The 16,424-nt window shown below is 39.9% G+C and overlaps 1 protein-coding gene across 3 annotated transcripts in view; it reads left to right on the top strand.

Moving 5' to 3' along the window:
- The window catches only part of Rad18 (RAD18 E3 ubiquitin protein ligase), a 76,605-nt gene that overhangs the window by 3,217 nt on the left and 56,964 nt on the right, over nt 1-16,424 (top strand). For all 3 annotated transcript variants that reach the window (XR_003487612.2, XM_027429037.2, XM_027429038.2), the window contains exons 3-6: nt 5,064-5,125; nt 6,262-6,332; nt 14,202-14,539; nt 16,016-16,115. Coding sequence is in view for 2 of the 3 variants with exons in the window: in XM_027429037.2 (XP_027284838.1) it covers nt 5,064-5,125; nt 6,262-6,332; nt 14,202-14,539; nt 16,016-16,115 (571 nt within the window). In the remaining variant the exon portion in view is untranslated. The remainder of the gene's footprint in view (nt 1-5,063; nt 5,126-6,261; nt 6,333-14,201; nt 14,540-16,015; nt 16,116-16,424) is intronic.

The following is a 16,424-nucleotide window of genomic DNA, read 5'->3' on the forward strand; positions in this document are numbered from 1 at the left end:
TTGTGTTAGTAAAAGCATAATGTAGTTTTCATTAATACAGAAGATTCATTCACATTTATTTTTATCTTTCATTCTTCTATCTTGTACTTTTAGGATCTATGCTATCACCTTATCTTGAGTATGGCAGTTTCTTACCAGGTTCTTATATTTTCTACCACCTCCCCCTTTGGATATTTTTATGTCTTTTGTAGAATTTACAGCACTAAAGATTTTGGTAACAGTATATGGTTATTTGCTGAGCCCTTTAATATGTTAAGCTTCTGGATGTTTTTAGCAGAACAACAAATAAATGGTTCAACCACTTGGTGTGGAATTATAAATCTTAAACTTCAAGACAATAGAAATACAGATGCTTTTCAATATGGGATTATATTCCAGTAAACCTGTCAGGAGTTGAAAATACTGTGAACATTTTGTTAATGCACCTAACCTATTTCCTGTTGTAGCACAGTACAGGTAGAATGAACTGACACTCCTGACCAACGGGCTGATGGGGAGCTGTGCCTACTACCTCTATCTGGCATTTAAAAGTGTCGTACTGTATATTGCTAGTGGAAGGTTGTGGGGAGCAGGACCGAGGAAATCAAAATGTAAAATATAGTTTCTATTCAGTGAATGCTGTTTTTGTATTCTGGTACAGTGGGAAAATTGTCAAACAATCATAATTCAAGGACCATCTGGATTCCCTCAGAATTCTCTCATTGAAGAGTATTGCAGATCATTTTATCACTTTGCAGCTGTGTGATACTGAAAAGAGTAATACAGTAGAATTGCTTATCCTCTATGAGAAGTATGTTTTAAGTGCTTAGTGGATAAGCTTATTCCTTTGATTACCTATTTGTTAGGTGATGTGGATTTAACCACGCCCTCATACTTAACTTAGGCAAGTGCTCTGCTATGCTCCTAAGTATTTTAATAGCTTTTGTTTTGGAGGTTAGTTAACCTGTCATTTAGCTTATTGAATGTTTAGATTTTATGATCCTTTTTTGTTCTCTGCTTTAAGTTGATATTTGTCTTGGAAAGTTAAAAGTCAGTTCAGTTTGGCTTAAATGATGGTTTTATTGGGAAAAAGCTTTGACAAAAAGTTCTGTGAAGTCATAATAAGATGTTGGCAAATGTCAGCTTTACAGATACACCTACGCTGACTGTTAAGTGCCACTTACCAAGTAGATGAGTTTGTAATTATTGACCAACATTCCTCTAAATGTAAAAGACTGTTGAGTAATTTTTACTTCAGATGATAGTTCTGAGAATTAATATACAGAACTTGAGGCTGTGGAGTATGGTTTAGTGGGTAAAGAGAGGATATGAGTTCTGCTCTCTACTACCCACAAAAAAGACAAGGGTCGTGTACATCTGTAACAATAAGTCTTTACTCCAAAACCGCCTAAGCCCTGCTTCCATGTGGGCACTTTCTGCTAGGCCGCCCAAGTTCTGCCTGCTGCCATGTTAAGGTTCCAGGTAACACATAGAGATGTATATTAGGTACAAATGCTACTTGGCCAATGACTAGGATTTCTCATTTGGTAGCTCAGTCTTAATTATCACAAATCTATATATTTTATAAGACTTATCGGACACCAGTGGAAGTGTTCTGTCTTCCCGGGGTTAAATGGTGACTCCACAGAGAGGAGAAGGAAGAGAGAAAAGGAGGACTTCCTTCTTGCCCTTGCTTATATATGAGTCTCCCTGCTATGTCATTTCCTGCCTGGATCACCACTTCTTTACTGCATTTCCCAGACTCCTCCTTGACTTCTAGTCCCGCCTAACTTGTTGCCTCATTGGCCAAACAGTACTTTATTTATCATCCAGTAAGACAAACATACACAGAAGCACTTCCCCCATCTTCTCCTCTTTTCTGTCTAAATAGCCTTAGTACTGTGGACAGAGATAGATGAATCCTGGGAGCTCACTCTAGTCAGCCTACTTGGAAAAACAATAGAAACAAGAGTGAATTTCAGGTTCAGTGAGAGACCTTGTCTCTAAAATACAATGGAGGGTGATTGGCTTCCATGTGTGCATATCCAGGCAAATGCTTCCACATATACCAAAACCAAAACAAAACAAAAAACCCCTCACTGCCTGGCAGTCTATGGAAGGAATCAAGTTGTGGAGAGGGAGGAGGGATGAGCAAAGGAGCCAAGACGGTGCTGCAGAAACCTGATCTAGTGAGAACTTGAGGACCCTAGTCATAAAGGTGCAGAAACAGCATTGGACCAAACCAAGCCCTCTGAATGTGGGTGCCAGCTAGGAGGCCAGGACAGTCTATGGAACCTCTAACAGTGGAGCCAGTCTTTAACCCTAGAGCACAAATGGACTTTGGGAGCCCATTCCCTATGGAGGGATACTATTGCAGCCCAGATACAACAAGGAGGGCCTAGGCTCTCCCCCAAATGATATGACAGATGTTGAAGGTCCCTGGTGGAGGGCCTCACTATCCTTGGGGAGGAGTTGGGGGATTGGTTGGAGGGGGTTGGTGGGGAACATGGGAGGATGGGAGGGTGAGGGAATGGGGGGGTGGATATGCAAATAGGAGTAGTAATTAAAGAATTTAAATAAAATTAAAAAAATGAGCATGTTCGCTGGGCGGTGGTGGCACACAACTTTAATCCCAGCACTTGGGAGGCAGAGGCAGGCGGATCTCTGTGAGTTCAGCCTGGTCTACAAGAGCTAGTTCCAGGACAGCCTCCAAAGCCACAAAGAAACCCTGTCTGGAAAAAAACCAAAAAAAAAAAAAAAAAAAAAAAAAAGAAATTGAGCATGTTCAATGAGGTCTGACAGATATGTCATGTAACAAGTACAGTTAAGAATCGTCAGATAAAATTCTTCCCATTTCAGTTAATGTGGTCTTTGGAATACACATAGATGTATCTATAGCTAGATTCATCATGTGTTATTGTCTTGGATTGATAGGATTGAGTCCTAGTTATTTATTGCTTGTTACTCCTTAACCATTTCAGGATTCATTGTTGTAAATCACTTGATTCGGTTTCACTCTGCTTGTTTGTTTGTTTGTAAACAAGCAATAAACATTATGTTTGCATTTAGTTATTAAAGTTAGAATGAGTTAAGAAGCAGGTTAGTTAAACTGGACCCCAAGTCATTGTGTTGTTATTCCAGATGAAGGTCACAAAGTTATGCAGAGCTGCACTCCTGGACATTCTGGAGTGCTTGTCCTTAGTTGGATGGATGGTGTTTTCTTTTTCTTTCTTTTTTATTTTTCATTTATTCTATCTATCTATCTATCTATCTATCTATCTATCTATCTATCTATCTATCTATCTATCTATCATTCTCTATTATTCTTTGGTTTTTCGAGGCAGGGTTTCTCTGTGTAACAGCTCTGGATGTCTTGGCACTCGCTCTGGAGACTAGGCTGGACTCATGGAGATCCACCTGCCTCTGCCTCCTGAGTGCTGGGATTAAAGGTGGGAGCTGCTACCACCACCCAGCCTAGTGCTTTCCTTTGTTTTTAGCAGGAGAAAATTCCTTAGGCATTGCTGAATGGGGTTTTGCTGTGAGTGCACCTCTCCCTATATTCTGTTGTATAACAGGTCTTTCTTTAATCTTCTCATCTCTTTCAGCACAGGCCTTGGCTCTGACATTAAATTTTCTGCTGTTCTTTTTCTCCTCAAACTCTATTTTGCATTCCTTTTTGCCCCACTTGTTCTTTTTCATTGTAGACCCACAGAAGAGTGATTGCTAAGAACCACTTGAGTGTCAGTGTTCAGCTGTCTTAAAATTTCCTTTACCAAGGAAATTAATCCATTGTTTTCAATTTAGGACAAGTGTGGAAAAGCAGCCACATTCTTTGCCAAAATATCACAAGAATGTTTTCTATTTCAGTGGCTAATATTGTTCCCTTCTGAAACCTTTTGAGCTGGGCCTTCATAGCCCACACTGCTCTTAGCATTGCTGTCGTCCACACTCCTACTAGGATGGCCTGTTAAGCCCCACTTCACCTGCTTTCCTAGTCCAAAGTCTCAGAGACTGCTGTATTCCTCCAAAAACCAGCATGGTCAGGCCTATCAGAGCAATATCCCATTCCTGGCACCAACTTGGCCATCTTTCAGGTGTTCTCTTTGGTGCTGGCTCCAGTACAGGTTTCTTTTCTGGCTCTTGAGGTGCTTTCTGATTGTGGGCTCTCCTCCCTATAGAGCTGCTTGTCTAGTTTTTTGGGGAGAGGGGTAGCAGTTTAGCCTGTGACCTTGTTTTTCTGAGGAGAGTTGTTGGTTTTTCAGCTAGTTCACAACTGAATGGCAACTTCCAGCTTCTTTGCAATACCCAAAAGAGCTCAACCTGTTTTTTTGCCTATCCTAAGCCATAATATGTCCCTTCCTTTTCCCCCTTGTGGTACTGTTGTTGGAGGTGACAATACTGTATTTGTGAATATTTCCACCATCAAAATAATACTGGTTTTGCTTCCTCAACTAAATGGATTGGTTTTTAATAAGGCTCCTTAATTCAGCTGAACTTAGGTTCATGTAAAGGAGCCACCAGTGAGGTGTTACACCAGATAGTTTTCTTTGGAAGTGCATCTTACTCTGCCTCAGCTATGAAGAATTTAGTGGACACTTTCTGCTTGAGTTGTAATGTAGTTAACCTGTACTTTGTTGGCTCTTTGTGGTTAAAAAAAACCAAACCAAAACAACAAAAAACTCCCTTAGCTCTGTGTGTTGTTTTGGCACCTGCCACCCAAGTACTTGTTAAGCATAGGGTGTAGGCATCACGGGGTAGGGTGTAGGTATCTGGCACATGTATAAATTAAGCCTAGGGCTTCTGTGTGTTTCTGTGGTTCATAAATGGAGAAAAGAGGGAGTGGCATGTGCTTAGAGTTGTGAGAACATAGAAATTCATTGTACTGGATGCATTTCCTTAACAGTGCTTTTAGTTGCACATGTAAATAACTTGTGGGGCAAGAAGGCACTAGAAAATTAAAATTAAAATTATAATGATACAATGATGGTAGTATTCTAGTCTTAGGCCAAAATTTTGTTAAAAGTCAGATTCCTGCATTACTAAATAGCATAACTTTCTGTGTTGCATTTTGTGTTTTTTTGCAGATTGTTCTCTCTGTATAAGAAAATTTTTGTCCTATAAAACTCAGTGCCCAACTTGTTGTGTGGTAAGTTTTTATTTTTCTTTTAAAAAATTTTGTTGAATGGGACAGCTTTTTTGCTTTCTGTATCCACAAAAATTCATGGGCTCATATGTAGTCACTGAATTAAACCACTTGACAGTTTCCAGGAAAGACTTATCAAGTACACGTAAGAGACTTGGGTTTTGTTCCATTTCTCATCAGGACTTTTGATGCCCTAAATGTATTTTGTAAAGTAAAAGGCTGTAGTACTCTTTGACTCAATTTATATTTTTATGGTTTCTAACTTTTTCTAATTTCTTACTCTGGATGAAAACTACTGGTGGGATTCTTTATGAAGGACTGGTGTTTGTATTTGTAGAGGAGGCAAGAGATCGATGGCAACTGGGCTCACCCAAGCCTCCCTGGTCTCTTACCGCCCTCCCAGACCAGCCCTTTAGAACAAACATCAGCAAGTGTGCTGGCCGTTCCTGAGACTTTGTCTTGAGGTGAAAACGGAGAAAGGGAGCTAGAATGGGAAATCAAACCTGTGTCCGGGTAAAGGAAGAAGAGACCTGGCTCTCTTGAACAGGTCACTGCAGGGAGTGGAGGGATGACTGCTCTGACTGGTACATTGGGTCAGGATGTCATTGAACTTGTCTAAACTGTTTCCCTGTGCCATAAACAATGCAGCTGCCTCCCATCTCAGAGGTCTTTGCCCTTGCTGTGCTGCCTTTGCTCAGATGGTAGCACCAAGACATACCAGACCACATCTGCGCTGCAGTGCTGGCTAGTGCTTCTGGAGTTTTGAGTTACTGTTTTTAACCTTTTTTGAACACTTAGTGCCTCTTGCAGTGTTATTACTTAGAAGCATCTCTCCTTTGTTTCTGAGTAATTTAGGGAAAGCTAGAGGTTGGTATTTTGAAGAAAAATCCTTTTTCATAATGGGTTTTGTCTTAGTTTGTGCAGAGAAAATAGCAGATAGTTTTAACATGCCTTTGAGAGCTGTTATCAGGCTCCAGTTAGCAGGTCCTGATTCACTGGCTAAAATTCTGAGTTAGTATGTGATGAATTCACTTTATTTTGAGGCTTTCCTGGAAGATGTGTGGGACAGAAGGCCCCAGGAGGAGAGGTCAGATATTTTCAAAAACTGACCTTTTCCATCTGTTGTTTTTCTTTTCTAGGCAGTAACAGAACCAGACCTGAGAAATAACCGTCTTTTAGATGAACTGGTAAAAAGCATGAATTTTGCACGGTATGATTCAGTTTTGTGACTAACTTCTAACTGCCTTTGCCTTTTATGTGTTCTTCCTCCCCATCTCCATTCAGTTAGGGAGTGCAGGCTTACATACTGGAGCAGAAGGGAAGTGATGAAAGCCACTGCACACATGATAAAGCTCTAATATGTAGTCATAGGATTTTCCCTATTTGATAGAAAGTCTCCTCTTTGGGACAGTTAAGGGTTAAAGTTTGGATTAATTGGCTCTTTATTTATAGTTGATGTTGTATTGCTACTGTGTTAGGCTTTGAGGCTTCTTAATGGACAGCTCTAAGGAATACATGTGTCTATGCAGTTGTGTATACTAACACTTTTGTGTACACATATCTGTAATTGGTTCTATTTGTATGTTTTAACCTATTAATTCTTAATCATATTTACTCAGCATGTGTAATATGGTATGCTGTGTGAGACATGTAACTAACTGCTTCTCTGCAAAGCTCTCATACATAGCTTTGATCCTTAACTGTCAAATGCATGAATGTGTGAATATGACTTTGGTCACCGAAAGATATAAGAAAGCATGTTTTACCAAACATATCTTGCATTGTTTTAATCATGTTATTAGTTCACATATTCATGTATAGGAGGACTTCTTGGCTTGTTGGAGCATTCTTTGAGATACCTTGCCTCTAAAAATGTCATCAGAGTGCTATTAGAATTGCACATTTATTCATAGGTTTGTGTACTAAAGATGATCACGTTTGGTACTCTGGACTCTCCTAATGTTCATTACAGTAACTACTTTCTTAGTGAGACCACATAAGGGTGGTGTGTTTTTCTAAAGAAACTATGTGGTTCTGATTCTCCCAGTGAAGTCATTGCTTTCTTACTGTAAAGTCTCTTGTCTATTAGGGCTTTTTTTTGGTGGGGGAATTTATGTGTGGGTGTGACGTGTTCTTGTTAATGTCTGTGCACTTTCATGTGTGTGAGGGTATGGAAGGTAGGGATCAGTACACATGTGTGTGAGGGTATGGAATCTAGGGATCAGTACACATGTGTGTGGGTACACTTTCATGTGTGTGAGGCTATGGAAGCTAGAGATCAGTATTGGGTGTCTTTGGGGAGTGTTTCTCACTGACTTGAAGTTTGAAAATTTGGATAGGTCAACTAGCTAATGAGTTTCAAGGGTCTGCCTATCTCTGCCTGGCTAGCCCCAGCTTTTTTTTTTTTAATAATTCATTTATTCTTTTAAATTTCATTTTACGTTCCAACCATAGTTCTCCCCCCCCCCCCCCAGTCTACCCACAGTCCATTCCTCCTCATGGGTAAAGGCTTCCGTGATGAGTGAATGAAGTCCGCCATAGTAGGTTGGGGTAGGTCCAAGCCCCACTTCCATGCATCAACAGTCTCAGCTTTTTATGGGGGTCCTGGGGCTTAAACTCGGGTCCTCTTGTTACCACCAAAGTCACTTTCGACTGAACCATCCCCTCAACTTGTTTTAGTTTTGTTTTATTTTGCTTTTTAAGATTTATTTTTATTTGTCTGTGTATTTCAAGATCCCCAGATAGATTTTGTCATTCTCTTGGTGCTTGCCTTCTTTGGCATTACCATTGTTAGCATCATCCTTGAAGTGCTCATTTCTTGGATGCTCACCTTGGGCTGTGCTAGTACTTCATCTGTAAAATTAGTAGGGATGAAATAGAAGTTAATCGATATCAATACTTGTTTGAACTCTGGTCTAAGATTGATGAGGGAAGAAGTTTAATCTTATGATTAAAATGTAAGGTATTTATGTTGCTTGTTGATTTTATTTCTTGTCTTTCTCATCTGCTATTACCATTTTATATGCCATTTTGATTTTTAAAAATTTAATATTCTAAATTGAATAATAACAAGATATGGGAAATAATTTAAGAAGTTTCAGATACAGGATGACGTGGATCTTTTACATTTTCTTTTGGCCTTTGGTGTTCATTTTCAAAGAGCATGCTTTTTCTTGACTTATTTATTTATATATTTAAATTTTTTCTGCATTTTTTAAATTTAAATTAGAAACAAGATTGTTTTACATGTCAATCCCAGTTCCTTCTCTTTCCCCTCTTCCCCTGCCTCCCCCCCAACTAACACCCTACCTGTCCCATAACCTTTCTGCTCCCCGGGGAGGGCGAGGCCTTCCATAGGGGGTCTTCAGAGTCTGTCTAATCCTTTGGGATAGGGCCTAGGCCCACCCGCTTGTGTCTAGGCTCAGGGAGTATCCCTCTATGTGGAATGGGCTCCCAAAGTCCATTCCTATGCTAGGGATAAGTACTGATCTACTATAAGAGGTCCCATAGATTTCTGAGGTCTTGGCTCATTTTAATTTAAAGTAATGTTCTTGCCAGGTGTGGTGGCTAACTTTCATCCTAGCATTTGGGAAGCTGAGGCTAGAGGATAATGAGTTTGAGGTTAGCTTGGGTTACATAACAAGACCCTGTGTTTTAGGGAAGAAATTCTTAATCTACTGTTTTGAACAAAAGTTTAGTTAGATTTTTTTATTGTTGTGTTTTGTAAGGAGAGCATTATTACTGCCTTAAGTGTTAAAGTATTATTTCTTCGTTTTTTAAATGGAGGTCAGTCTCCATCTATAGCATTGGTTTTATGAGTTCTTTGGGTTGGTCAAATTTGGGGTTTTCTTTAGATATTCCAAATGTAAGAATATAAATATTTTAGTCCCACCCCTCCCTAAGTTAGTTGATGGCTCTTAGGGGATGAGGAGTCATCTTCCTTCCTTCCTTCTACCCCTCCTCTTTTCCTCCTCTCACTTTCCCTCCCCCTTTTCTGAGACAGGTATTCTCTGTGTGGCACTTGCTCTGCAGACCAGGCTGGCCTTGAACTCAGAGCTCTGCTTGCCTCTGCCTCCCGAGTGTGCTGGGATTAAAGGTATGTAAACTGCCTCTGCTACCACTACATCTTTAGTGATGTAGCCATTTATAAGTTGACTCTGCTCTAGTAAGTAAACCCAGACCTTTTCTCATACAAGCAACCCTAAGTAAACTCAGTAGGGATTGAAGAGAGAGAGAGAGAGAGAGAGAGAGAGAGAGAGAGAGAGAGAGAGGGAGAGGATGAAAATAGGATGATAGGACCAGGGCTTTTTGGGAGAAGAGTTCTGATGGAGTGGGAGGGGGTAATAGAGGGCAAGGGAGGTGAATATGGTCAGAATACAGTTTTATATGTTTGAAATTGTCAGAGAATTTACCAAAACATCTTAGGTAACAATAATAGAGATAATGCTCTTAGTATCTCACAAATAGGATGTGAGTTCCCCTGTGATTGTGGTTGTGTCATTTATAGCAAGCTATAATTACTTACATTCAGGTGGCACTAGGCTCTAGTTGTGGTTCTCCTATTATGATTGCAATCAAGAGATTTACCCCTTTGACTCCTGTGTCTTCATCTGAAAAGATAAATGGTGCTGTTTATGGGAGTACAGATGAGAGTTATGTAAAGGTCATTGTGATTACTTAGTACTTAGTACATTTACTTAGTACTTGGTACAGAGGAATTCGAAACCAGATTCTATTATTACTGTGCATTTCCATCTTACATACTGATGCTCTAAGGTGCTACTAAGAGTGTGCTGTAGGGGCTGGAGAAAGCACTCCAGAGGCCTGGGGTTTGATTTTTAGCACCCACATGGCAGCTTACAAAGGTCTCTAACTCCAGGCTCAGTGACTTCTTCTGGCCTCTGCAGGCACTGCATACATGCAGATAAAAACTCATACACATAAAATAAAAAGAAAAAAAAAAAGAATGTGCTTTAGTAGCCTCTGTCTTCATCAGATGATTCTAAACTGCTCTTTGCATGTTTCAGATCAGAGCAAATATTTGCAGGGGCTCTAGTAGTGTAGCTAAATTTATTATATGGCTCAATGACTTATGCACCTAGATGCATAGTGTGAGTTTTGATTCTTGGCCACAGGTGGGGCTGGCAGGCAGGCAGAGAGAATATATAGAAGGAGAGCAAGAGAGAAAGGATAGAGAAGGAGAAAAGGAGAGGAGGACATCAGGGGCCAGCCACTCATCTACTAGCCAGAAACAGAATAAGAAGGAAAGAAAAGATACACAGAAATAGAGAAAGGTAAAAGCCCGGAGGCAAAAGGTATATGGGATAATTTAAGAAAAGCTGGCTAGAAATAAGTCAAGCTAAGGCCCGGTATTCATAAGAAAGAATAAGTCTCTGTGTGATTATTTGGGAGTAAAACAAAAAAGCAAAAAACCAACCACATGAAGATCATAGGACAGTCACCAAGTATCATTCTTTGCTTTTCCACTTTGTTTGAGATGGGATCTCTTTGTGTGGCCCCTGAGCATCTGGAGTTTGTCTTATTTCTGTCTCCCCTCTCTCCACGGGGTTACTCTAGAATTACAGATGCTTGTGCTGCTACATCTGGCTTGTACATGACTTCTGGGGACCCAAACTCGGGTTGTGGAGCTTGTATGGTAAGCACTTTTACCTACTGTCTCCTCAGCCCCACACTGGAACTATCCTTTTAACTACTCTAGCAAAAGACTGGCGTCTTCCTGAACTCCGTTTTATTACCACTTAATTTGTTGATCCATTGAGTCCTACTTGTTCTGTGTTGACAATGCTTCCCAAGGCTGAGTCTGTCATCTCTTTATTGTCTAGAATCTGGTCCAAGTCATTGCTGTCCTACTAGACCTTGACCATTGCTAATTGTATTCTTATGTTTACTTTGGCTTTCCTAAAATCTGTCCTGATGCTGATAACTAAAGTGATTCCTTTAAAGCAGAGTCAGGTTATGTGTAAAAGCCCATTAGTGGCAGTTCTTTGTGTTAGGCAGGCTTATGGTGCTATAATAAAGTGCCCAAGCTGTGTACCTTATAAAGAGAAAAGATGTCTTTGTTCCTTCTAGAGCTTCCAGTCCAAGATTGGGCCTTATGGGCTTACACCTTTTGTGACGATGGCACATTATAGTAAAAGGATTCCTGCATTCCAGGAAGGGGACAAAGGACAAAGAATGTGCCCACAATCCTGTGTTATGACATGCTCCAGTGGCCTAAGGACCTCCCATAGTGACCCATTTTTAAAATTAGATCCACAGCAACTCCTAAACATGCCATTTTAGCACTTAAGCCTTCAGGGAACATTTAACATCCAAACATTTGAGTTCTCCATCTCACTGGAGCAGGAGCCCAAGTCCTTTCTGAGTTAGTCCTCTGGTTGCCCTGCCATCTTGCTCCCTCTTAGACTTCTTGTTTGCCCTTTATTATTCAGTTGCCTGCCTTCTTGTTTCTCCTCTACGTGCTTGCTGTAGTTTGTAGGTGAAGCAGTGTTTTCCCAGGTGACCACTTTCCTACTTTCTCTGAACTCTGTTCTCATAGGTTACCTTCTATGAGGCTTTCTGACCAGCTATAAAGAATACTTACCTCATCTTCTCATGCTTGGCCGCAGTTTATTTTATTTTATTTTTTCTTGTGTGGGACTGGTACCCTGAGCCTTCCTCATGCTAGGGAATCTCTCTTATCGTTGAGCTGTTTTCTTAGCCCTTTGGCTGCATTGTATTTGGCTTCAATATATATATATATGTACAATAAGCCTGTTTTACCCCTTATTTCATGAGTAGAGGCTTTGCTTTCTATTGTGCTTCTCTGGCAAGAGTAGGTGGTACTGGAATAGGTTAATGGATTTTAATTTTAGCTTCGAGAATAGTTTATTGTGTGACCTTGCTGCTACTGTCTGCTGTAGTCTTTATTGACATGCCTTGAAATAAGAGAGCCAATTGGAATTCAGTTCATCTGAATTGTGGAATAAAGGGAAATTATCACTAGTGTGCTGAAAGGATCAGTGGTGTCTCATCTGTGGTTGAATACCGACTGTCTTCTCTCCTTTGTCATTATGAGAGGAAAGCTTTTCTCAGAACCTTCTTTGTACTAAATCAGAGACTGGAAGGAAAAGAGACTATTGAAGATGATGGTTCTCTCTCTCTATTTTTAAAAATTTGTTTCCTCTCTAAGACCAAGGTCCCTAGGTATTTCTTTTAACCTTCCTATGTTTCTCTCCTTCTGACTTCCTCTTCTTCCCTTCTTCCTTCCCCCCATCTCCCTCTTTCCTTTTCTTGATTTTTGTTAGACATGGCATCACTATGTATCTGAAATTGGACTTGAATTAGAACCTTCTGCTTCAGCCTCCTGAATGTTGAGATTCTAGGCATGTGCCACCACCTTAGCTTACTTTATTTTTAATCTTTTCTTAAATTGTGGAAGAATCTAAATATATATAAAAGTAGGGAAGATAGTATAATGAACCCCCCCTTGTATCTAACTTTTCCTGTGAAAGTGAAAATTTTTTTGCCTTTAGAAAAATTTATTGTTTTTGTTTTTACCTTTAGCTCAGGATATTTTCTGCAGTTTTAAGAGAAATGGCGGTGGTGGACATCTGTGTCTTGGTCAGTCTTGGGGGATGTCTCATTTGTTATCACCAATGATTGATTCTAGTTGTGTTTTTTTTTTTTTTTAAGTAACATTTTATCAGATTGATGAGTTCTCGGCCTGCCAGGGCTGCATAATGAGACCTGTACAGAAAGAAAAGAAGAGAAAAGAAAGGAAGGAGGGAGGTAAAGAAAGAAGAGAGTCTTGATAAATGCAGACGGGCAGGAAAGGAAAACTACTCCAATAATCTTTCACAAGCAGTCACAAAAATCATTGTTGAAACAGTAAAACCTAGGCATAAAAATTTAAGATACATTGAAAAATCAGCAAATGTAACTATATTAACAAAGTAGAAAAATATATATAATCATAATGAATGCAGAAAATGCATTTGATACAATTCAGTACTAATTCATAATAAAAATAAAGTTCTCATCTGTTTCTTTTGAGTATTTTATGGCTTGATTAGTAGCTATTTTCTTTCTTCTTTATGAACATTGTAGACCAAATGTTGTAGAAGCTGCAAAATCTTTCTTTGAAAGATAGTGTATTTGTTCTGACAAACAATTAAATTACCAGCTCTTTGTTTTTGACCCACTAAGGGTTGGTGCAATGTATTATTAGATTCAATATTAGTTTTACACACACATATGTATACACATGAGTTTTATACATATAGAAGTAAAAACACACACGCATGAATAAATATTTGTGTGAACATACACACTGTGCACCTAATGGTCCCCTTTCCTAAGGTACAGCCTCTATGACATCTCACCTCTATCCTTATGGTCTTCATGAGGGTATTTCCACTTTGGCTGGGCTAAGCTAACGATCTTTCCACCATTGGCCTTTGGCATCTCTTTACCAATGTCTGTTTCCTACTAGACCCCCATGTGTTTTTTGTCCTTGTGTACCCTGGAGGTGATTGCAGATGGGTAAGAGGTTTCCTTCTTATGACTCCCACATGCCAAGCACCCTGTGTCCCTAGTCCTCATCACCTCTGCCCAGAATTGTGCTCTCTTCTCTCTAGACAGATTACTTTTCCTGCTTAGATGTCAGTTCAACATACAAATCCTAGAAAATGCTTCCAAGTGAAGGAAGATCTTGGGGCAGTGTTGGGTACTTCATATATCTCTCTTCTCCCAAGTATCAAACTTCTGTGTCGATTGTGTGGTAGTGATACTAACTGTTGCTTCATGTATTTCTCCAGATTTTACTTAGCCATTGTAGAGTAAGTCTCATATCAGCAGCTAGAACCTAATATACTTGAAGTCTTAAAAACTGCCTCTTAATTCTGATTTAGTCCTCTGTTTTTGTGATTGTGGCATAAATTCTGTGTTTTAGAGAAACAAGTGTTAATTGGGAAGATCCCAGTTTACATAATAAATGCAATGAATTACATAATAAATGTCTAATTTGACATCTTAATTTCCTGTCTTCCCCCCCCCCTTTTTTTGTATGTTTTTCAAGGACTCGCCTGTTGCAGTTTGCCTTAGAGTCACCACCCATATCTCCTGTGTCTTCCACCTCAAAGAATGTTGCTGTTAAAGTACATAATGCTGAAGCCATTAAACATCCTGTTAAACAGGGGAACAGGTTAATGGACAAGTTCCTGGTTAGAGAAACTGGTGGTTGTGTATCAGAGTTGTTGGGAAAAGAAAATGACAGGAAATTCAGCCCTCAAAAGGAGATAAATACCTCTGCTGAGATTAAAGAGACAAGTCTCATAGGAAAGACTGTACTTGGTCTTTCAGATGCTAATGGTCCTGTGACACCCTCTACATCCACCATGAAACTGGACTCTAAAGGTAGGAAGTGATTTTTATATATGCCTCTTTATACTTAAGGAAATTTCATCCATGTGGTATAAGATTAATAGACAGCACTTTTGGCGGGCGGGTAAGAAGGAATAGACATTGTCTTAGATATTGACGTTTTCAGTGCTTACAGGTAGGTTCCTTGTATTTATCATAGACTTGGAATCAGGATGATTCTTGCAGAAGTGAAACAGTTAATGCTTTTCGAGGTAGCTTTCTATTTTTAGATTGGAACACTCTCACATTATCTGGTTCCAGTGAGAGGCCTCCATTTTATACCACTGGTTGGGCACTTCCTTGATCTTCTGCCTGTGGCTTAATGCCCTTTGGCATATGACATGAACTTCAGTAACCCTGCCTTATTTCCTAGCTCTCCCTCCCAAATATCTCTTCCTACAATGTACCCATAGACTGACAGTAACTGGAAACCAGAGCTGGCATGCACCTGTATGGTAAATACAGGTTTACTGGAACATACACTTCTCCTTTGTTTACGTGTTATCTCTGATGTTTTCATGCTGCAGTGGTGCAGAGTGGCCTAATGGTGACAGAGCCAGGATTATGGCAGGGAAGGTGATTTGGAAAGCCCAAAACCAATCTCTGTGTCCTCATATTTTACTAGGACTGTGTGTGTCTTTAGCAAACCTATACAAACCCACAGTTGAAGGCCAGTAATGGGAAGGTTTTTTGTTTGTTTACTTAGTTTTTGGTTATGTGCATCTCCTACCACATCTCAACCTGCATCATTCCTTCTATGGTTTCTGCTGTTGTGTTTTTAGTTTCATAGGGAGATGTTTTCAACTCTTGTAGAACTTTTTTCCCCCCCAAATGAAATCTTAGGATGAAGCATGACATAAAGAGTAGATATAATTCTCTGTGTCCTATTAAAAAATAGGAGCAAAGAGCCTGGAGATTGTGGTGCCACAAGTCTCCCTTGCTTGGCCACTGCTTTTTACCCATGGTGGGTTCTGGTACCTTCACATTCACTGCAACTCCACAAAGATGCAGCTGTAATAAGGCATACCTGGCCCTCTGGGGAGCCGGGAGCTCAGGAGGTTCTTCCAGATTAAACCAAGCCAGCCAAGCCTTGCTTTCACTCATAGTTTTAACTTCATTACAGAGTTGTTGGGATTGCTTCTGTCCTGTGTAAGATGGTCCTAGGGCCTGGGAAAACTCATTGTTATAGTTTGCTGGTACCTTGGTAGAAAAGTTATAACTGAAGATTTTCTGATTAGCTAACTTCCAAACTTACTTGCAGTCTCTAGACCTAGGATTCTGATTATGTAACTTCCCACAAAGTAGCCAGTTACTAGTAACCGGTTTGCCTACTCTCCTTGTTCTGTGGGCTTTTCTAAGAGCAGATTAGCTGGAGTTCTCTCTTTTCTCTTAATTACTCAAAGATACCAGCTTGTTAATTTTTCTCCTTTCTTTGGCTAATAAAGTCTCTCTCTCTCTTTTTTAATGCAGTGTCTTGTCCTGTTTGTGGGGTCAACATTCCAGAAAATCACATCAACAAGCATTTAGACAGTTGCTTGTCACGTGAAGAGAAGAAGGAGAGCCTTAGAAGGTAAGAAAGCTGGGCTTAGTTGCTGACCTTCTTTGGCTGAGTCCTTTTGTGCTTTATAGCCATGAATTAAAACCAGGACTCCTTTTGCCCTGGTGACTCGTACTCCTGTTTTCTTTCCTGCTTGATTTTTCCTTCAACACTGGCTACCTTTCCATTCCCCCACTCTTGTTCTTCTTTAGCTCACACTCTGCCAAATGTCAGTAGTGGATCAGTGCTTGCTCATAGTATGACTTAGAAAAAATACTGACTTAGAATTACTTGTCTTTTTGTTGTTGTTGTTTGTTTTGAGACAGGATTTCTTTGTGTATC

The sequence above is a fragment of the Cricetulus griseus genome, chromosome 8 (genome assembly GCF_003668045.3).
Source record: "Cricetulus griseus strain 17A/GY chromosome 8, alternate assembly CriGri-PICRH-1.0, whole genome shotgun sequence".
In the NCBI taxonomy this organism is placed as follows: Eukaryota; Metazoa; Chordata; class Mammalia; order Rodentia; family Cricetidae; genus Cricetulus; species Cricetulus griseus.